Source organism: Canis lupus, chromosome 16, assembly GCF_011100685.1.
Source record: "Canis lupus familiaris isolate Mischka breed German Shepherd chromosome 16, alternate assembly UU_Cfam_GSD_1.0, whole genome shotgun sequence".
Taxonomy (NCBI): Eukaryota; Metazoa; Chordata; class Mammalia; order Carnivora; family Canidae; genus Canis; species Canis lupus.
In genome coordinates, this window is record NC_049237.1 from 18,844,177 (window position 1) to 18,866,690 (window position 22,514).

General features: G+C 47.2%; 1 protein-coding gene and 1 long non-coding RNA gene across 9 annotated transcripts in view; one reads left to right on the forward strand and one right to left on the reverse strand.

Moving 5' to 3' along the window:
* The window catches only part of PAXIP1 (PAX interacting protein 1), a 49,982-nt gene extending 45,101 nt beyond the window's left edge, over window positions 1-4,881 (reverse strand). For 2 of the 6 annotated variants that reach the window (XM_038559796.1, XM_038559801.1), the window contains exons 1-2: window positions 4,733-4,881; window positions 740-874 (exon numbers count right to left, since the gene is read on the reverse strand). In XM_038559796.1, the coding sequence (XP_038415724.1) occupies window positions 740-874; window positions 4,733-4,813 (216 nt within the window). In that variant the 5' untranslated portion in view covers window positions 4,814-4,881. Of the gene's footprint in view, window positions 1-739; window positions 875-1,060; window positions 2,143-2,170; window positions 3,688-4,732 lie in introns of those variants that run through there. The other 4 variants (XM_038559800.1, XM_038559797.1, XM_038559798.1 and 1 more) reach the window with 4 other exon arrangements.
* Window positions 4,882-5,276: 395 nt separating this feature from the next.
* LOC102154889 lies at window positions 5,277-9,873 on the forward strand. 3 transcript variants are annotated; one of them, XR_005371374.1, is made up of 3 exons: window positions 5,495-5,771; window positions 6,490-6,520; window positions 6,775-9,873. It is a non-coding gene; the product is annotated as an uncharacterized LOC102154889 (long non-coding RNA). The 3 variants fall into 3 exon arrangements; XR_005371373.1 differs by having other exon boundaries at window positions 5,500-5,726; XR_005371375.1 differs by lacking the exons at window positions 5,495-5,771; window positions 6,490-6,520 and adding an exon at window positions 5,277-5,376.
* The last annotated feature ends 12,641 nt before the right edge of the window (window positions 9,874-22,514 follow it).

Genomic DNA, 22,514 nt, shown 5'->3' on the forward strand with positions numbered 1-22,514 from the left:
AAATAAATAATACCTATGATTAGAAAAAAATTAAGGGACCAAAACTACAAAATTTTATTTCAAAACATGCATTTAACATCAGGCATTTAACTATGAGCAGCAAGAGAACAGCACAGTGTGCAGATCAACAAAATCTGACCATGTCACCTACCTGAGCCGAGGCCTCCACTTTCTAAAATAAACCACCCAGAGTCAGCTAGATAGTGGTACCAATGATGGCCACCGGGTGGACAGTGTCCCAGTCATGGTGACCAATGTCAGAGAGCAGTTAAACAGCACAGCAAACCAGGACAGGACTCCCTCCAACATGTCTAGGTGGAAATTAAGACCACTTGCTGTAGTAGGGATGGAAGTGGCCTGCTCGAGTTGTCACGTCCTGACAAGACTGCCCACTTGGGATCGAGCACACTGTCTTAGGAGTCCCCAGTGCCCAGCGCTGGAAGATGACACACCCATTTCCTGGACACATCCTTGGCATAGAGAGCTGCAGGCAGAGATGAACCGGGGCCACGCCATAGCAGGTGCATGAGCTGAGCAGTTCAGAGTTACCTGCACGTGCAGAAACCTTGCCACAGTATGATTTAATGCAAAGGGCCTTATGCTGCAGTCGGATACTGGTGTGTTCAAAGAGCTCTGATGGCCTGGCAGCTTCCCATACAAGACAGTACTTCGGCAAGACCCTGTATCGATTTCAAGGCACACGATGAAGTGTGTAAAATTAATAAGATTTACTACTGACCTTAACTACAGGTAAATCAAAGACTTCACGAGCTTCTCCAACCTCAGGGTTATCCCCGTCTTCTGAGATTATGTGTGAGGCTAGCGCATTGTAGGATACTTCCTTAGCTTTCCCAGCTTTGAGAAGCTGGATAACCTTCAAAAAACCACACAAATTAAAATGAAAAACATTGCATTTCATTCCTGATTTCCACAAATTGTTGTGAATGAAAATGCTAATAAAAACATACCATATTCACCACACAATTAATAACCTTTTACTGAGTCATATGCAATCAAACATTTGAGAGCAGAGGAAAGCAGCAGATCCCAATCCACTGACCAAGTGAACATGAAGGCTGTGAGCTGGGCACTAGCTGGTCTCTGTCCTGAGGACTGAAGATCTGACAGGCAGCCAGGACAGTGCTGAGAGGGCAACCAGGCTCAACCCTCAAGGTTTAGGAACAGGTAGTTTCATCACAAATGGGAAAGTTTCCAGAAAAGGAGCTAAAATGAGCGGATTCTTGATGAATTTAAGGACTTAGTGAGACAAAAATACATGGGCTGTTGGAGGGGAGAGAGGGTAGCAGCATTCAATACACCGGACAGGTGATAGGGTCTAACAGTCATGTGCTACACACACATGGGTTTTATTCTCCTATAGAAGCGTCTTCTGGAGCGACACAAGGGTTTTCAGCAGGGAAATGGCATGACCAGATTTGCTGAAATAGATTGGATTGCGTTTGAGATAACAGCAGGAATCCAGGGTCACAGACCAAAGAACTATCACTAGGGGTTAGGAAGAAGAAACAAGTGCCTGGGAGAGGTAGGAGTGCAAGAAAAAAAGCCTGGGGACACAAGAATAGCCTCCACTGAGGAACATGTTATGAGCACACAGGCGAGGAAGAAGAAAAGTACTTTAGTCTGGGGCACATCCTTCTCATGCCAGGTGGAAGGGCTAGGAAAATGCCTGGGCCCCCACCAGATGGGAGTCAATGGTGGCCAAAGTTCTGAGAGTGAGGTCCCCAGGTGCAACGCAGTAAATAGACTGGAGGCTACTCACAGGCCAGAGACTTCAGGGACAGGTGCAGGTGAGGGCAGAGCCTGAGAAGCCCAGGTGCGCACCACATAGGAAAGCGAACTGATGCCCACAACGCTTAATTTACCCACAAGGTGGACAACTTTTTCAGGATGTTTTATTGACCATCCAGAGGTAGCAACTGGGACCAATGCTCAGTATTTGTTTAGTAAGTGAAAACCAGTAGGTGTAGCCACACGTCACCTCCAAACTTCTTTAGTTTTCACATCCACTCGACTTGACCCACAGAAAATGGTACCCTCCTCTATCCACCCTCCAGTTTGCATTTCCAACCCTACCACATTTTTTAGGAGTCATGAGATTTCAATCTCTCCCTTTCCACCCAAGAACAAAGAAGGCCTCGCTGGTCCTCACATGCACTCACACACCTCCAGGCTCCTTCTCTGCTTCCTCTTCCTGACAGATCACTTGGAACCGTCCAAGATGTCTTCACTTCCTGCTCACTCTTCACCCACCGTCGCCTGCCTTTTCTACAACTCTGCTGAAATACTAATTTTTTCATGGACTTGAAGGGTGCCCAAACTTGTAGCTTCTTTCTAATCTTCACACTACTAAATCTATTACTAGATTTAGCTCATGTCACTCTTGCACTAGGTGTACTGATCACCCTGGTGTGTTTCAAATACATCAATGCTTCTGTTCCTCAGCACACATTTAACACGAAAAACATCACCTTACCCTATTAATTTCAGGGTATAGCTCAACACCCCACTGATACGACAACTACTTTCAAAAAGTTCAAGGGATCCCTGGGTGGCTCAGCGGTTTGGTGCCCACCTTCAGCCCAGGACGTGATCTTGGAGTCCCGAGATGAATCCCACATCGGGCTCCCTGCATGGAGCCTGCTTCTCCTTCTACCTGTGTCTCTGCCTGTGTGTGTGTGTGTGTGTCCCTCTCTCATGAATGAATAAAACCTTAAAAAAAAAAAAAAGTTCAGTGGTGCCTCTTCCTAAGCACCTCACATTTATAATTTAAAGTCTGTCCTTGCCACACCTACCACCCTACACCACCATGTCTTCCGGTGTGCTCCCCATCCCCAGCAATGAAGGGTTCTTGAGAGGAATCAGTTCTTCTCATCTTCAGTCCAATGCTTTAACAGGTGCTAGATGTTCAATACACATGAACTTTCTGAATCCATATTTATAAGATTCAGGGAATCAATGTTCTGGCTCTAAATCATTTAGAAAATCTACTGTTTCACATCAAAGTAGTTTGCCAAGGACATTTTTAAGCACTTAGATTTGACTCATAGTTGAGCAAATATGGTTCCAATTCAGCTCATTCCAGGTTTTAAGTAACATTTGATTCAAGTCCCCCATAAGAGCCAAAGTCCTAAAATGAAATAAAGAGAGTAGGAAGGAGGTGGGGGAGAAGGTTGGATAGTGAAAGACAGGAAAATTATCAATACCGGAAAAAGCTGCCACTGCTACAGGCATTCATCATGATCTCTATGGGTTCAACACCGGTTTACCTTTAAATTCAAGGACCAGTCTCTTCACCCTACAGTTACAACAGAACAAGGGTCCACCCTGAAAGTCACACAAGGGAGTTTAGTTTACTAAGATACAAACAGACCAGCCTCTACAAGGTCAAGACCAATCAACCTTCCATAATTCTTTCCATGCCAACCAAGATCATTGGTTAAACATCTGTCTCCACTCTTGAGGACGAAGGTCTGATCACCTGGCTCCAAGTCTCTTCACCTCCAAGCTTAGCCCTCATAGCATATAAGCCACCCCAGGTAATTTTACCTGCACAAACTTTAATAAAAAGAATGTTGTGAAGATTCACCTGAAATAGATATTCAACTAAGATTCACTTCCACAGTGCAAGAGTAACACCCTGACGTTTAAACAGATGTATTACGGGGTGGGGTGGGGGGGGGGGCTTAGAAAAAACTGTATCTTTTGGTATGGGCCTGTTCAATGTTCACAATTTTAGTGCTACCTGGATATCTTCCACATTTACTGTTTAATCCCAATTAGGAAAATCAAGAAATAGGAATTAGAGGGTTTCAAACGAAGCACTTCCCACATGATTGCAGCTGCACAGCCCAGCCCTGTGAGCTCTGGTGGCTGGCCACACCAGGGGCTGTTCACTACACCCCAGCAGCCTGGACCTGGGGTTCCCACCTGAGCTCCATTCCCTTCACCTTGTCCCCACTCTCGGGCCCCCTGTTCTGGGAGCACAGGCACATGGGGTGGGCAACAGGAAGGATGCTCCTGCTCCAAATCTGCCTCAGAAAGCAGCAAAGTAGCAACTGGCTGAGGTGGCAGATGGGTTTGGGGGACTTACCTATGCGACAGGATGCCGGACCCCCACCAGGCAGAGGCCCGAGACGTGGCCCCCCACCCCATGTCCTCCCCTCCTCTCTGGTCAGGAAGTAGACCCCTCTACTGATAGTCCCAGTAGGGCATGACCCAGATCTCCACGCCTCCCTTCATGCTCCCTCTAATCCTGGGTCCTTTAGAGCCCCCGTGTTCCAGCCTCCAGGCCGCGGGTCTAGAAGTCGGCCCCCAGGTCCCCTGCCGTAGGTCCCCTCGCTGGGTCTGCTTCGGAAGGTCGCTCCCCTGGGCTCGCCGGTCGCAGGTCCCGCAGGACCCCCACCCCGGGTCCTCCACCTGCCCTCCGCGGGTCAGCTCCCGAAGGTCCCTCGGCCGCCCCCCAGGTCCCCTCCCGCAGGTCCCTTCCCCCGGCCCCTCGGCCCCTCGGCCCCCCAGCCCCGGGCCTGCTCGGCGCCCGGCGGCCCAGCGTCGGCGCAGCCAGGCCGGCGGCCCGGGCGGCGGGGCCCAGACGTTCTGCGGCCAGGCGCGCGCCCGCGGCGGGAGCAGGGACGGGACGGGGACGGCGACGGGGACGCGGCGGGCGGAGGGCGCGGGCGGGCGCGGGCGGGCGCGGGCGGGGGCGGCGCGGTACCTGCGGGTCGATGTCGCCCACCGCGTAATACTTGACCTCTCGGAACATCTCCTCGGGAACTTTGGGCGCCGGGTCCGACATGGTCGCGGCGGCCGCAAGGCTCCGCGGCGGCTCCCGCCCCGCCCCGCGGGGCCCGCTCCCCAACCGCGCGGCCGGGGCCCGGTCCTGCGAGTCGGGCCCGCTCCCCCGCCCTCCGCGCCCCCGCCCGCGCCGAGCGGCCCAAGCGCGGGAGCCGCGCGCGCCCTGCGGGACGCACCATCCCGCCGGCCGCCGAGGGGGAGCGCCGAGGGCCCGGCCGCCCGCCGGCGCCGCCCCCCACCTCCCCCGCGGCTCGAACCTCCGCGGGCACGGCCCCCACGAGGCCCGCTCCACACACCCGGAACCCGGAGCCGCCGCCGCCTCGAGAGGCGGACCCCGAGGACGCGGACAAACGCGCCCCCCCCCCGGCGCGGTCCGAGTGGGCCGGTCCCGGGAAAGAAGGGAACGCGGAGGCCCCTCCCGTCAACACGCGCGGCCGCTCGGGCTGCGCAGGCGCGCGGCGCGGGGGGCGGGGCTTGCGGCCGGCGGCGGAGGCGATGGCGGCGCGGGGCGGCCTCGGGCCCCGGAGGGACTCCTGTCGCCGCCGGCCGCCCGACGGGACCGAGGTAACGCCGCAGCGCCCGCAGGCGACAGAGGTCGGGTCTCGGGCGCTCGGCCCCGGCCGAGGGGCGGGCGCCGGACGGCGTGCGGGACGGAGGGCGCCGCGGCTGGCCGGGGTCCTGGGCCTCGCCGGTGGGCGTCTCGCCGTCGCACCCGCAGCGCACTCCTGCCGAGGGAGGCCCTGCCCCCCCCCACACACAGCCCCCGGCGGCGGCCCGTCGTGACGTGCGCGTTCTGACGTCACCCTGCCGGCGCCGCCCTGACGCGTCCTCTCCCTGATGTCACCCGGCGGCGCCGCGGAGCTGGCTGCTGTCACCTGCTGAGTGGTCAGCGTTCTCGAGTCCGTGCGAGTGCGGTTGGTTTTTTAAAGACCCGGGAACCTCCGGAGTTCCGTTCTGGGGTCTGCCTGAGCTGTGCGGTCTGCGGGGACGGGCGCTCGGGGCGGAGCAGGACGGGGTGGTGGGACCGGGGAGGACGAGGCAGGATAGGGAAGGATGGGGAGGACTGGAGAAGACGGGGTGGTGGGACCGGGGCAGGACAGGGCAGGGTGGGGGAAGATGGGGGGGATGGGGGAGGACGGAGCAGGACGGGGTGGTGGGACCGGGCAGGACAGGGCAGGGTGGGGGAAGATGGGGGGAGATGAGGAAGGACGGGGAGGACGGAGCAGGACGGGGTGGTGGTATCAGGGCAGGACAGGGCAGGGTGGGGGAGGATGAGGATGAGGAAGGACGGGGAGGACGGAGCAGGACGGGGTGGTGGGACCAGGGCAGGACAGGGCAGGGTGGGGGAGGATGAGGAAGGACGGGGAGGACGGAGCAGGACAGGGTGGTGGGACTGGAGAGGAGGCAGCAGGATAGGGGAGGTTGGGGAGGATGGAAGAAGATGGGGTGGTTGGACTGGGTAGCCCAGGAGGACGGGAGAAGAAAGGGAAGGATTGGTGGGGGTGTTGGCTGGCCGGGGAGAACCAGGCAGAACGAGGAGGAGGGAGCAGGACAGGGAAGGATGGAAGAAGATGGAGCAGGATGGGGAAGGATAGAGCGGCCGGGGAGGACAGGGCAGCTGGCTGGAGGGCGCCTCGCCGGGTGCGTTTGGACTCATCACTCCCTGTGTGCTTGCAGCCAGCACATTCCTGCGATGAAAAATAAAAACGTGAGTGCTTGTTTGAATAAGAGCTGCCCTCCTTACTCTGAGTACCTGACAACTTATTTGATGTTGGTTACATTTTATGTTCAATGTTAAGAAAATGGGAGTGTAATAAATCCCTTGTATAAAGACTGAATCAAAATTAGCTGGCCCTGTTATAGTATGACAGGACTCCTTTAGCTCTCTCCTTCTCTGGTTAAACACAAACTGCATAATTTTAAAAGATGTAAAGCATACCAAGCAAGTGTTTTGTTTTCTAGGTTAGAAAACTTGTCCGGTTTAGCAGAACAAACCTACTCTGCTGGGACTCAAGAGTGGACAAGGAGGATGGAAGTAACATCTGTATACATCTGCTCCGTGTAAAATGCCAACCTGTCATCCCCAGGGAGGTGCATGGGCCCATGGTGCACATGTGTGCACCTTGCACCTGCAGCAGGAGGGCCAGGCGTCAGCACCCAGGAAACACTCTCAGGGTGTGCTCAACAGGGCCACTTTGCCAGGGACCAACAAATAAAAACCTCTAGACAAGATCAATTTCACATGGGTGCTAGATGCTCTGAGGAAGTCAACAAGACTGGCATCCTGAACCCACCTGCCAAAGGACTTGAGAAGGCAGTTCAGTTTTTTAAAATTAGCCCTACGACTCATAAAAATGATTCTCGCAAAAGGTTCACTTCTTAAGATGTCCATACGCAAAATTATGGAAGAAAAATACCATGTTGAGATGGCTGTATTTTCTTCACAAATAGATATTTCTTGTTGATTTTTGTGGCACTTAGAAGATGTCCCAGATTAGAGATAATAGTATCTTTTGATTAAACAGAAGCTTTGCACTTCACTTTGATGCACGTACTACCCTCAGATATGATACTATTAATAGTTTTACACTCCTTCCAGCAAAGTTCAAACCATGGTCATTTCGCTGATAATCAGCCTTCAGATAACAAACAGATAATAAACAGATATTGCTTGATGCTTATATGGTAAATAGGGTCATACATTTCTTGTTTTCTGTTTTGCAAGTTCGATGGCCCAGGGCTACAAAAAAGTGCAGTGTGAAATTGAAAAAGCAAAACTAGAGCTGAGAATACTTCAGTCATACTGGTGGGAATTTGAAGTGTTATTGAGAAAAGTATTTACAAATGGCTTTTTTTAATGCATCTCTATATAGTATAGAACACTCAGCCTTGTTCTCATATTTTGTTCAGTTCGGATGGTCACACACCCCTTAAAGTTAGATATTAGCACTGTTTAGTAAACCTTTCATCTAGGTTTATAGACTACAACATTTAACCTTTCTCATAAAAGGAGATACTTACGTTAATGTTAGAGGCACAAACAAGCCAGAGTCTTAGAGAACCTGGGAACCCCAAGGGTGTTGTTTATGGGAAAGGTTTGGTCAACTCCCACACAGCACAGTTGCCACCAATAGTCATCTAACTAATGTATAAAAACTAGAAAACACAAGGAAAAAGTAAATTACCCCAAATCCAATCCCCAGAAGCAAACACTTAAAGTTCTTCCAGACATTGTCACATAGAAAGATATTTCCTCCTTAAAAAAAATTATACTACACATGCTCTTCTGTTGCCACTTAAAAAAGAATTGTCCTTTCTTGTCAGTACATATATCTGCATTATTTAATGCATATGCAGTACAGGTTTTTAATGTACCTGAATTTAACCAACTGTTGCACATTTGTTTCCAGTGTAACAATTACAATGCTGCAGTGAAGCAGTTATCTTAAAAATATACATGCATGTGTGATGTCCTGTATACTATCCCACTCTCAAAGTTAGAAAGTATGTCCTACACCTGTCTCCCATCACTCTGAGCACAGTGCCTAGCATGCGGTATATTAGCCAAGAGGACTTAAATCAGCAGTTCTCCACTATGGGCAGTTTTGCCACCCTGTCCAGATGGTGTCCAGACAGACAAAATGTCTGGAAACATTTTTGATTGTCAGGACTAGAGGTGGGGCACTACTGATATTTTGTATAGAGGCCAGGGAGCTGCTAAATATTGTACAATATGCAGGACAGCCCCCACAGCATAAGCCTGTGCAAAATGTCAACAGCACCACTATGGAGAAACCGTGTTTAAAATGATGGAACAAACTACATTCCACTGAATTAAGACATTGAGATTTTCTTGCACACAACTAGGTGGCTTGCTCAATTAGCTTTCCTCCAAATGGGCACCTAGGGCTTCTGTCATTCTGTGCCTTTGCTGTCTGAGAGCCATTTGCTTTCAGATATTCAGACCGAAAGAAAGCTCACAATATCATGCAGGAAGTTCTACGGCCTGGAAAGAGCATCACACTTCTGCGCCCAACCACTTCCATTAGCCAAATCCTAGTCTTGTGACCCCCACCTAAACTGCAAGGAAGGCTGGGAAGTGTTGTCTTCTATTTATCTAGGAAAAGGAAATGGGATCTTTGGCATCTTGCCGACTTCTGTCCCTTTTTTTTTTTTAATTTATTTTAAAAACTACAAATTAAGATTGGAGAATGCCAACATAACACAAAATTGTTAGATAATCTCTTTAAATACCATGTTTGTGTATAGCTGCTCAATAGGTATTTGTTGAATCATAATTTTTATTTTTAAAAGATTTTATTTGTTTGAGAGAGGGAGAGAGAATATGAGGCAGACTCCGCACTGGGCACAGACCCTGACGCGGGGCTCAATGCACAGCCATGAGATCGTGACCTGAGCTGAAACCAAGCCTAACCAACTGAGCCACTTGTGCCCCAATAGTGTGTTTTGTTTTTGTTTTTGTTTTTTTTAAGCAATCAGGTATTTATTGAGGGCCTGCAATGGACCTGCTGGTTATCTTACATCATCTTCCCACCCTCAGATCTACACTCCATCCTTCACCTTGTTCTCTGTCCCAGGACCCTGACCTGACTGGGTTGTATAGTCTCCCTCATACACTGGCTTCCAGGTGAATTTGCTGAAGAGGGAAGCCCAGCGGAGGTTGAGATTAGGCTGTTTATTTCCCACATTCCACATCAAGTTGGCTTGAGCTGGCAAAGTAACTAACCTGTCCTGCACAACCTTCTCCAACCGGGGTCTTGCCAGCTTGCCTTCCTCTCTTTCTTCTCTTTGGACCTAGGCTCCTCCATTATCCACACATCCTGCCTACACCTTTGTGAGTAGTACATTTAAAAACCAACTCGCTCAGATGACCCTGATTTGAGCGTGCTGCTTCAGTTGCAACCCTAGCTGGTATTATAGACATGAAAACCCGATGGGAACAGTGGGAAACGTTTTCTTTCAAATACGATACTATGTCTGCCCTAAAAAAAAAAAAACACTTACAGGTATCTAGGATACCCAAGCCAGGCATGAGTGGAATTAGTGAGAAATACAGAAGATATTGAGAGAAGGGGTCCCCATGTGCTTAGATAGCTAGGGAAGACTTCTTGTGTGGAGTGGATAAGAAGTAATCCTCAGGGAGATCACAGATGAGCGGCGTGAGGTCAGAAGGCTGGTGTTACTGAATAGAAAGTTGCACGTTTTAGATATTAAGTCATTGATTATTTTATACGAGTAAAAAAATGGGGAACAATACAAAATAAATAGGTTATGTTTAGTGTATGAAGATCTTGGACCCCCACCAGAGCAGACTGTTGCATTTGAGGCATAGAATCATCCTGTAGCTGTGGGAATAGGAGAAAATAGCCTGTTAGCTATTTAAAGTGAAGTGGTTTGTGACAACCTGGTTGCAGGATTAACTGCGGCATCATTTATGTCATGGACTTTGAAGTATGTGGAAATAAAGTCGTCATTGTGAGTAGTATTGACCGTTTGATGTGAAGCACTAAACAGCATTAACATGCCAAGAAATTAGAACACATTTGTTTATAGTAATTAAAATGAACGAGTTCAGCATTCAAATTTGGGGGAAGAATTATGCCCCATCAGCTGCTACTAGCGCTTCATGGAAGCCACCTTGATCAGATGGGCTACATTTAATTTCTCTCTGTGTTCACGGGCACCAGCCACAGGAAGTACATGCTGAAGCAAGAGAGCCCTGGAATTTGGAAGATTCCCTACAAATTGGGGCCACTCGCCTTTGCAGGTGAGATCAAGTATCTATCAAAGAGCTCCTGTTCATCAAAACTCTTCTGGGTGGTGGCTTTTGGGAATCTCAATTGGCTTACCTTCACAGGGTGGGTCCCATGAAAGGGCCTTGACCACAGTGCCCCACGCTCTTGTCGATTGCATGTAGCTTGAGAACATCGTAAACAGGATGGGGAGTCCAAAGACTGCCAAGAGGATACCTGCTCAGATATTTTTAGGTGTAGAAACAGCACTGCCAATGAACTACACACCAAAACCATTATGTTATTACTTTGAGACTTTCTCCAGAGGTTAGAAACGAGTATCCAAAGCTCATCTGGACTGGCATGACAGTTTAAGATTATAGAGAGAGCTGGGTCTCTGCAAAAATATATGCCTAATTTTATCTCATGGTTCACCAACTAATTAAGACTGTAAGTGAGGATCTGGTTCTGAACTCTGTCGCACTGATAAAGATTTTTTTTTTTTTTACTGATAAAGATTTTAATACCTTGACTCTAATTTGCTGAGCCATTCCTTCTCTTTGGGTCTATCTCCATCTTCAAGGTATTGTGAGTCAACCTCACTTCTCTAATAGGATATTCCGACGATGAGAAGCCTGAGGCCCAGAGAACTTAAGTATCTTGCCCCTAGTCACAGTTACTCGCAGAATTTGGGCTAAATCCATCTTTTTGGATTTATTCTCATTTATTCTTTAGAAGAATTAAAAGGAACAAGGTTTAATTTCACCTATAACAGAAGCAGGAAAAAAGGTACTCTCTAAAAATAGTATTCGTGGTATGGAAAACTTAGCTTTGTATCAGTTAAATAGTCCACTGATACATATTTTTGTAGCTAACATCTATTCCTCCTTTGGAATTGGCTGACAACGAAGAGATGATAGTTATATCTAAGTTCAAAACTTACCAATTTTAGTCTTGTGTCAGTTTTAATTTTCTGATTTAATTAGTTTCCTAATTAGAAGGGGTTAAATTAATTAACCTCATTATTTACTATATATTTAATGATTTCTCCTCTATTGGGAGTTACTTAATTTTCAGTAATTGGAAAGCTTGTGACAAGAGGGAATATTGCCAAGTTTTATACTTACTGCTTGATGATCAAGGCAAGAACAGGACAGGCTGAAGGGGATTTTAGGTGAGGTATCAGGTACATGCAAAGGCCATTTCCTCCTTATTTTGAAACATGGTAAATGTAAAAACAGGTTGAGATTCCATAATTTCTATCAAATTAGAACTCAGTGGATATGTCTTGTATTTAAAGTTAAAAGATATCCTAGGACATAGGATTTTATAAGAAATAGCCCTACCACATGATCTTAGTTAAGGACAATAAAATAATCATAAAGCTTTGAATAATGCTAGATAATCATAATGGCTTTCTGAAATTACCACCCATATAAATGGCACAGTAAAATATTCAGATTTTCCTCAGACTTGTTAACAGACTACATCAATGACATTTGAGATGACCCAGTAAAACCATGACCTAATATCCATATGGCTTGTGGAAACCACATAGGCCTGTTCTTTTGGGTGTATGTATGTGTTTATATAAATAATTTGTGGATAGCTATGTTTTAAAGACATGATACAGACACACACAAAGATTAAACAGTTTTTCAAAGAGCAAAAATGAGACTGGATCTGTAAAATGGCTGGATTTTTCTCTTCCCCACTTTCCAAATACATCCTCATGTAGATTGGAGTGATCAGTCCTATGCTGTGCAGAGAGTATCAGAGACAGCACATGGCTGTCCACTTACCCAGGCCTCTTCATTGCCGCCTGTCCATAGCACAGCACTACCTGGCAGAAGCTCAGGTCCGCCATAGGTTACATGAGGGAAGCTTGGGGGCACGGGTGGTGGTGGTGGTACAGTTTTAAACGCAGATCTAACATATTTAGAAAAATGAAGTGTCTGGTTATAGGAAGTGCACTTCTGTTGAGCAAACATTTATTGAGCATGAGGGAGCACGGCAAATAGGCATTGCTAAGCCATCAAGATGCCCCCTCAGAATGAGAGACATTCTTTTTTTTTTAAGATTTTATTCATTTGAGAGAGAGAGTGCATGTGTGCACAGGGGGAGGAGTAGAGAGAGAAGGACAAGCAGACTCCTTGCTGAGCATGGAGTCCAATGTGGGGCTCGATCCCATGACCCTGAGTTCACAACCCGGGCTGAAGTCAAGAGTTGGATGCCCCTGACTGAGAGCTGTTCCCTAAGCAGCATATTAAATTCCAACATGAGTAGCATAGGGTCCTGGAATTCAAGCAGGGAGATGCCATGGGGACTGGGGTGATTAAGGCTCTGGCAGGTAATAAGGAGAGGAAGAAGGCACCCATTCCTGTTTGGAGCAGCAGCCTCAGCAGAGGCCCAGCCCAGAACCAACGTGGCAAGACAGCAGCTCCTGACCCAAGGAGGAAGGGGCTGTGGGGCAAGGCTCTGGAAGACACGTACCACGTAGTGGATCAAAAACCTTTAGAGCAGAGCTGTGTAGGAAGTAACAATGATCACCCACAGTTCTCGTGGATCAGAATCTATCTGTTATGAGGGTGAAAACTGAGCAGTAGGAGCTGGTCTTCCATTTGATCCCATTTGGAAGATACCTGCCCTATCAGTGTAAAGCAGGCATAATACCATACGAGTTCCACAGTGCTTGAGAAGTGCTGGATGCATAGTGCTCCCCTTGGGGGACCCATGCTGCCCATGGTGTCTCACTGCCCATGGGGCACAGTCCAAACCAATTAGCCTGCCATCAGTGAGCACCAGGACCTCCTATACTCCTTGTGGATGCCCCATCATTATCCTCCAGAACTGAGCACCCCAGGCCTGTCTCTGCTACTTGCCTTCCTCCATGCTCTCTTCCCACCAGACTGAACTGTTTGACTTGCCTCAAGCATGGCCACGACTCCATGGCTCTCTGAGGTCAGTTGACCTCTCCCTGTGGAACGACCCTCTCCACTCAACGCACCAGAGCCGATCTTATCTCTTCCTATGGCCAAGATCAAACCCCCACGTCTTGAAACATCTCTCATGACTTGACATAGAATTCTTTTGGTCCTTTCTATTTACAAGTAAATTATGTCAGCAGAGGCTCTTTGGCGTGGATGGAGGATGACTAAGCCAATCAAATAGGAGAGAGTTTATCTCAACCCAGTGTGATGGCTGGTGTGATATGTCTGTGAACCATTTTCAGGGCAAAGGATTTAACAGGGTAGGGAACCTAAAATGTGAGTGCTTGCCTTCACCCCAATACCTAATATTTAAAATACCAAAAAAGACTTTATTTTGAAACACTTCTTCATCTCATATCTCATCCCCACCCCACCCCCACATAATCCCTCCACTACTAATTAAAATAAGTCGTATTTCCCTTAACATGTGTTTCTCCCCCCCACACACACACTGTTTAAAGTGGTGCCTGATGTCAGGTAGACACATATTTAAAGGGTGGATGGGGACACCTGGGTGGCTCAGCGGTTGAGCTCCTGCCTTTGGCTCAGGGCGTGATCCCTGGAGTCCCACGATCAAGTACCACATTGGGTTCCCTGCATGGAGCCTGCATCTCCCTCTGCCTATGTCTCTGCCTGCCTCTCTCTCTCTCTCTCTCTCTCTCTCTCATAAATAAATAAAATATTAAAAAAAGAATGGATGGACGTGTTTTGAATGAATTAATATCATCGCTAAGGATTCTTCACCCTAGTTTTGGGGCACCACTAAAGACAGTCATCACTGGGCAAATTTAAAACAAAACTCTTCTCATGAAGTCGCTATGTTAGTGGCTATTGGGTTTTATTTTACAGATGGGGAAATGTTCAGAGAGGTTAAGTCTTGGGTCAGAAAATTTTTGTGTGTGTGAAAGGCCAGGTAAAAAATATTTCAGACATCATGATCTGTAGAGTCTTTTTTTGTTTTCTTTACCTTGGCAGTTGCAGTGGGAAGGCAGCCGTAGACAATGTGCTTACCAATGAGCAAGGCTGTGTTCCAATAGAACTTTACTTGCAAAAACAGGCAGTGGGCCAGATTTAGCCTTTGGGCCTAAGTTTGCTGACGTGGGGTGGGGGGTAAGGGAATCCAGGGTTACAGACTTGAAAGTGGAAGAAACAAAGGCTGACACCCAACAGGTGTGAATGAAGCCACCGGCCTCATGGCCCCCATCGGCACACTTTCTGCTTCACTGTGATAATTCTGCTCTCGGGAGGTCTGTCTGAATGCTTGACCATCAGGAAAACAGGGGGATTAGGGCTAATTAATTAGTCCAGACTTTGAAATCCAGAGAGAAAAGGGCCTCATATTAAGTGCAAATCATCATCCTAAGTAATATATTTGTGGCACTTTCATTAAATTTTCTCTCAAATCTTGAAAAATATGTATCTCCTGGCTGCCAACATTTTCATCTTAGCATAATTATGAAGCCTCCCCAAATAATCATTTTTCAGTTTGTGATACTCAGTGGGGCACAATGCCAGCTGCTGAGACTTGACCGAGCTGTTTGAGACTTATTAGCATGGCACAGGTGAAAATGAGTAAAGTCTTAGTGAAATTCGTTCATAGTATATTGAATATAAATGCCTATTGTGTAGTGACACTCGTGGAAAAAAAAGAAAAGCACTCATCTGAAAGAAGTTATAATAATTCACTGTCTGCCAAGATAAATATAAGGATTTTTAGGCACATTTTCACAAGATATTTCACAAGATAAAACTATTTTTGTTACCAAAAAAAAAAAAGCCGGACATTTCAACACGTGATAACTGTTTTTATGGATAACATGTTCACAAAGAGAAAATGGTGGCAAAATTAGGTATGTGGCTCCTTAAATAAGTTAAAATACATTTTTTTCCATTTCCTAACATGAACAAATATTTTGGACCTTAAGCTTAGAACAAATCTGAGGACTATAAATCTTAAAAAGTGTCACTCTTTATTTATGACATTCTATTTCTAGTCAATTCTAAATTGTTAAATTCTAAATTCTTACATATTTTTCTAAGATATTAATTAAAAACCCAATTAAACCAAAGTTCTAACACTATCCTCTGTTTCCTAAGTAGAAAGTATCTCACTCAATTTAAATCAGCTCATCTTCTGGAGTGCCTGGATGGCTCAGTCAGTGCAGTGTACGACTCTTGATTTCATTTCATGGTCCTGGGATCGAGCCCCACATCAGGCTCCCTACCCAGCACCGAGTCTGCTCCTCCCTCTCCCTTTGCCCCTCCCCATTGCTCATGTTCCAGCTCTCTCTCTCTCTCTCTCAAATAAATAAATAAATCTAAAAAAAAAAAAATCAGTTCATCTTCTCCCCTTAAGCACCAGCTGCTACTCGCAGAGAATGCAGGAAGTACCTTGCCCGTTGAGAGTATGGAGGCTATAGGATGAATCAGAAAGAAAGTTACAGGAAGGAAACAGCTGGTGTGCTTTGATTGAGTGGCACCGACTATTTCATTTGTAACATCAGAAAATGCACTGGGGTCAGCATTGAGGGTATTGATACTCATCTGCTCCTGTGTTGCTCACATACTCAGTAGAGTCTGCTGCATACCCATAGAGAGAAAGGAAACCAAGCCCATGACAAGCAGAGAGGAACCTCAGTGAACACAGAACCAATCTATTTTCAGAACCCTTTGCATGGGCAACTAGTTTCAATGATTAATTGATTTAATAGAGTTCTGGATCATTCCAACATATTTCTCAGTGGGAGAATTTACTTAATCTGTTTGCCTGTGTGTGTGGGAGCTCTGAGAACATTCACAGGAGTACAAAAAAATAGTGTTGAGTGCCATGTTCCATTGCTATAGAAAATTTTCATGTTTTGGAGGGTAGGGGTCATAATATCAGCAACACCGAATTTTTACATTTTAAGCTTTGTCATTTGTTTGTTTCCTTCCATTTATCTACGTGTTTATTAGAATCAGAGAAAGGAGCTTCACTTATACCTTCTTTAGCACTGATATTTACAGGAAGATTCATCAGAGATTAGCACACTTGAAACTCAATCCATCGATGTTTGCCAGGTTGCCACAATGTGTTGTTATTCTAGGCAGTCCCTTCTTGGAACCCATCCTAGGAACGATTGCTTATATCTTCAATCAGATATTTTCAGATATAAAAGTATTAATTCCAGTCTTCTTGATGCTGAATGAAGGTGCTAAGATGCAAATAAAAATAAGAGGCTTTGCTGGGACTTGAGCAGGGTCACGCCAAACTTTCCCTCCTCTCCCTCCTCCATACTCTCTTCTCAGTTTTCTTCCATGGTGCATACTGATCCTCTCTTCATCTTGTGTGACTCAATGTCATCCCTCCTCTTCACATCTTCAGTGCTCAGATGGGAGGCTTGGAGAAGTTGGGGTTGGTAAGGTAAAACATGCCAGAGGAAGGTTTAAATCAGGAGAAACAGGACTGCTTTTGCCTTGTAAACAGCTTTGAACTACAATTAAGGACAGGTGCTTTCATTTCTGTAAAATTGAATCCTGATTCTTGGAGAAAGATTGCTGGATCACACATTGTTAATTTTAATAGGTCCTCCTTTTCTTTTTTAAGATTTTATTTATTTATTTATTTATTTATTCATTCATTCATTCATGAGAGACAGACAGAGAGGCGCAGAGACACAGGCAGAGGGAGAAGCAGGCTCCATGCAGGGAACCCAATGTGAGACTCGATCCCCGGTCTCCAGGATCACACCCTCGGCTGAAGGCGGCGCTAAACCACTGAGCCACCCGGGCTGCCCAGATCCTCCTTTTCTATTTGGGATTATTTCCTCCACAAATTAACTTATATTTCCACCAACAATTTTCGTTACTATCAGCAGTGTGTAAGGTACCTGACTCCCTTACACTCTCATCAACTTTGGATGTTATGCTACTTTTTTTACCCATCAAATTAGAAAAATGAAGATGATTTTAAAAAGCAAACTATAGCATTTCCCAATCTGCGCATAAGATTAAGAGCCTTTTCATGTCTTAATTTGCTGTTAGCACAGCAATTTTCTCATTTTTAATTCACATTCTTGATCAGGAATGCTTTGCAAATTCAACCCTGGTGAGATGTCCTTGGAGGCAAGCGTGTATGTGTTTGTGTACATAAGAAGGTGAGATACATATGTGTGTACAAATTCACACATATACATACATATATACACATATATGTGTGTGTGAAAGACATGTAGCAAGATGTTTACATTGGTGAGCCCAGGTTATAAAACATGCATTCTCATTATTCTTTCAACTTTTTCGGAAGCTTGAACATTTCTCAAAGTAAAATGTGGGAGAAAGACGGCCTCTCCAGTTGGGAGTGTGGTATATCACGTGTCTCTGGGTTTTCCAAGACTCGGACATGGGTTGCCTGACTTCTTCACCTGTCACTCTACATGTCCTCTGGTTTTCAGCTTCTCACTTCCCTGGTCCCTGATCTGTAGGGTGTGTCAGCCCTCAGTGTTCATCTGTCTTCTACCACTGCCCATGAGCTAAATACAAGCAGGTGTCCAAAGCGTGGCATACATTCTCCAGTAGCCAAGCCTCTCTTTATGACTCGCATGGGAGAGCTGCACATAGAGGGATCAAGTAGAGGTTACAGTTACTGAGCAAAAGCTCTGCAGTGGCCAACAGTCTGACCTGCCCATAACTGAAAGCCCTGCATACTGAGAAAACCCTCAGGTAGGAGCAAACTGAGGCAGTTGATCATCCCAACAACTGCGTGCTCCGCCTCTGTGAAGGAAGTTACTCTGATGCTTGGTAAAAGAGTAAGGAAGAGTGTCTTCAACGGACAAGAGAGACCAGGCTGAGCTCTGAACACGGCAAAGACAGTGTAGGGTTCGTAGCGGAGGAGCAGCGTAGGGGTCAGGGGACAGAAACCACGGAGAGAAGACATCGAGGATAGGGGAACCCTTGCTGACATGGCCAAATGGGAGTCTTGCTGGAGACAGCCCAAGACTTGGACATCGAGAGTGGGGGACGAGCACCTTGATCTGGTGTCAAGGGCAGGGGTGGTGACGTGATTCTTGCTAAGACCAGGCTGGGCAGATCCAAGATAGGACTAACTGAGAAAGAAGGCTCCCAGGAGCCAGCCAAAGCTCTGTAAAGCAGAGGGTGTCTGCCACTTCCACGCAGCCAGTCAGAGCTCAGACCTGGATAGGTGGCCGGAGGACTGGCACTGCCATCCTGGAGTGAGACCATTCCAGAGGGGGACGGACCGCACCCACGACGCCGAGACTAGGGGTAGGAGAACCGGTCAGTGTGGCCCTGCTCGAGCACAGCCAACTCCGGTCACGCTAGGGGTAGTTCATGAAGACTTCAGAGTGCAGTTCATCGATTTTCTCAAAACCATTAGCCACTTAACCTACCGCAATTATTGTATTGGTGTCACCAAGACCCAAAATCCTTCAGCGACTCCTGAAGGTTTTCCTGGCCACAGGACAACCAAGACCAGCCTTGCACTTAAGAGATCTCACAGTCTGGTTAAAATAATAGGAAGTGGTTTTCATAAACATGTTAATTCACCAAAATTGGTCTCTTTTTTTTTAGAGGTCATTTACATATTGAGGGTAAAGGCCATGGAAGAGAAGTTTTGTGACCTAAGTAGAGTATATGAAATGAGAATTTTTACATGTAACATCATCGCAGGCCTCCAAAAACACTTCTTCCAGAAAGATCCACTTTTATTTTACCTCAAAAAGGCTCTGTAGCTATTCTTTGGAAGCTGTCGTTGTAGCAACTACCTGGAGATGGACACAGCTACACACAGCTGGTCCAGGTAGCTTCAGAGTCCGACAAACAGCTGTGGGCAGCAGGGGTGAAGGCCGAGACCACCACAGGCCCTGGTCTTATTTAGTGATTGGCTTGAAAACGCCTGTAGCTCATAAAGCTTAATGGGGCACAGAGAGTGTGGCAGGGGCCCCAAGACAAGGAAGACACAGAAACCGCACCTGCAGTCGTACCTCCTGTACGACAGGAGTTCTTGGTTCTTGAACAAGACGCCCTGACTCTCTACTGAGCGCAGGCGGCAGTGTGAAGCACCGGCCTGAGCGGTGCAGCCTCGCTTCCACCCTCAGCCCCAGGTGAAGGCACCATTTGGCAGATCCGCAGGATGGAGCTCACGCCCCTGACATTAGACGGTAATGCTCCCTGAGCAGTGAGATGCACTACTGTCCCCTGAAATGCAGGGTTCCTCATGCCAGCACAAGGGTCAAGATCTTGAGTTTTAGAAATGATGAGCGCTAGAGTACATAGTTATTTAATAGCACGGGAGGGGGGAGGGAAATCACATGATAGAGCAGCAATCATCTTAATTTCCCCCACTTAATTGGCAGTCCCAACCCCGCTCTGTCCTCTGCTCTACAGACCAGAAAGCTAAATACAAGATGTCCTAGCTGCTTTTGCAGCAAGCATTGGCCATGTTACACAATTCTCGAGTAGAAGGCTCCTGTGGTGGCATTCTGGGGCGGGGGGGATCCTCATTCTGGGGTCACCAGTGTAGGTGCAGAGTATGCAAGCAGAGCTCAGCAGATCGTGGCACTCCTTCGTTAACCTCCTCTTTCTCCTGGTAAATGGATGAGATGCTTGGATGTGCAGCAGGCAATGTGCGAGAAGGTAGGTGGTGAGCCAGCCTGCAGAGGACAGTGGGGTGCAGAGAGAGAGCTGAGTCCTGGGTGAGGCTGCTGTCGCTGCTCTAACCCTGGGCCACGGCCAAGTGGTAATCCCGATTGGAACCCCTGCTCATCAGGCCCTCAGTCACCTGTAGCGAACCACATTCTTGGTTCCCTACATCATTTCTAAATGACTATAAAATACTACCCAGAGCAGCAGATGGCTGACATAGGCATATGGCATTATGATCTTAAAATTTTATCATGACCTACCGAAGTAGGGCAAAATTTAATATTGCTTAAGGGGAGAGAAATCTGTGACATCCTCAATATTTTTTAAATAAATGATTTTGTAATAATCATGGGTTTTCCATTCTGCTGAAGGTAACTGTTGCTGGAGGAGGTAATTAAAGAGAATACTTCAAACTGGAAGATAATGAGCTACTCTTACGGTTGAATCTTTTTAATCTTTTATTGAAGCATAACGTATACACAAAACATGCACAAGCCATACATGTGGAGCTGAAAGAAGCTCACAAGGTGGGCACAGCTATGTGGGCAGCAAGGACTAGAATACTACCCCCTCCTCATCACTGCCCCACCATGGCTAACTATCCTGACTTCTGATGCCCTAGAGTCATTTTCCTGTTAATAGATTCCTATGAATGGAATCCTATATTAAGTGGAATTCTGTGTCTGTCATCCTTTGCTCAAGATCCTGAGAGATCTGTCATAGTTGTACATAGCACTGTCCACTCATCTTCAGTGCTGTGTAATATTCCACGGTGAATGTGCCAGTATACCCAGGGAACTATCCACAGATAAGGTGATATGCCCTGACTGTAAAGTGGAGATATTGGTTCAATAGGTTGTTATGTGGAACTCGGTATCTGCGGCTCAGAACTCATGTGAGTCCTTGGAGAGCAGTGCTGGCCGAGACCCCGCAGGCGAGAAGGACACATCCACATACGCAGCCAAGCAGCTGCCCTCCCTCTGCACATGGTTGGTTCCCATGTGAGTCAGTTTGGGCCACTAGGCAAGTGGTTGGTCGATCCCCTCAGTGGATGGTACCAGTTTGGGGGTTCAGGATTGGTGTCTGCTATTGGCAAGGTAGATACTAGGCAGTGACGGTAACTACACCAGGCTTGATAGGGAAGAGTCTGCACTGTTCTACCTTTCATGGTTTTCTTCCCTTCCTACCATGGCTTCTCCATGCAATTGTTGTCCTGCACTGGATCTGCCAGGGATAGAGGCTGTCCCCAGCTGGCTGGGCCACTCTGCCGTTGGGACCTCAGGACTTCATTCCACGTGGTTGCCCCCTGGAGCACGTTAAACGTAATTTAGAAGGAGATAGAGATATTCCCATTTTGGATGTATTCCCTTTGGTTTATCCACATGCTGCTTTCACAGGCCACTTTCTTCCCCATATTGCACCCTCCAGGCCTTTAGATCCTGCTCACCAGTCTTCATATATTCCTACTTTGGGACATTTCACTTTCCACACAAAATGGATGATCTGATGCACCCCCCCAGAGCTCCATCTATTCGGAAGTCAGAGCCACCTCAGAGTAGGGCCATGAGCAGCCCCAGGTCTTTCCTCTGGCTTGTGCCAACACCAAGCTGACCCATCTCTCTGAACCACTCTCTGCTTTTCCCACACCCCATCAGCTAGTCATGCAGCTTAAGGATAGGTGCTCATACATCAATGACAGGTGACAAGGTGGCCTAGGGGACTGGCTTGTGGAGCTTAATTGCATCTTTTTTTTTTTCCATTTTATGCTGTTTTGCTGCTGGGCCCACCCAATCTTGTGGGTGGTTCTGCAAGAATCAGGTCATGGTGGTTATATCTTGTTCTATCACCACTTAATGCCTCATGCTCAGGTGCTCTGTCTCTGCTGAAGCCTAGCACATCACAAGCTGCTATTCCAAAGGTATAATGCTTTCTGTGCACATGGCATGACCTTGTATCGGAACCCTAGGAGTTGACACTGTCACTCTTGTGTTGGTGTCCACTACAAAATCTACATGCAGTCTTTTCCCATTCCACGTGCATCTAGTACCATAAGGTTTGCCATCTCAGGGCCCAAGCAGGAGAGTTACTCTCCCTGGCACCGGGACCTCTGGTAGATTCCTCTCCTGCACTTAGCTCTAACCACAGCTGGCAGCCTTTTCATGTCACTGGGTATATGAATCAGAGCAGTGCTCTCAAGTGTAGAATGGATCTCCTGTGGCACTAAAATGTCTACCATGAACTATGCTTCCCTTTTAGTGCTGGGAAGTCCCAGATGCAGTACTTTTTCTTTTACGTTGGAAGGAATGCTCCTGCCATG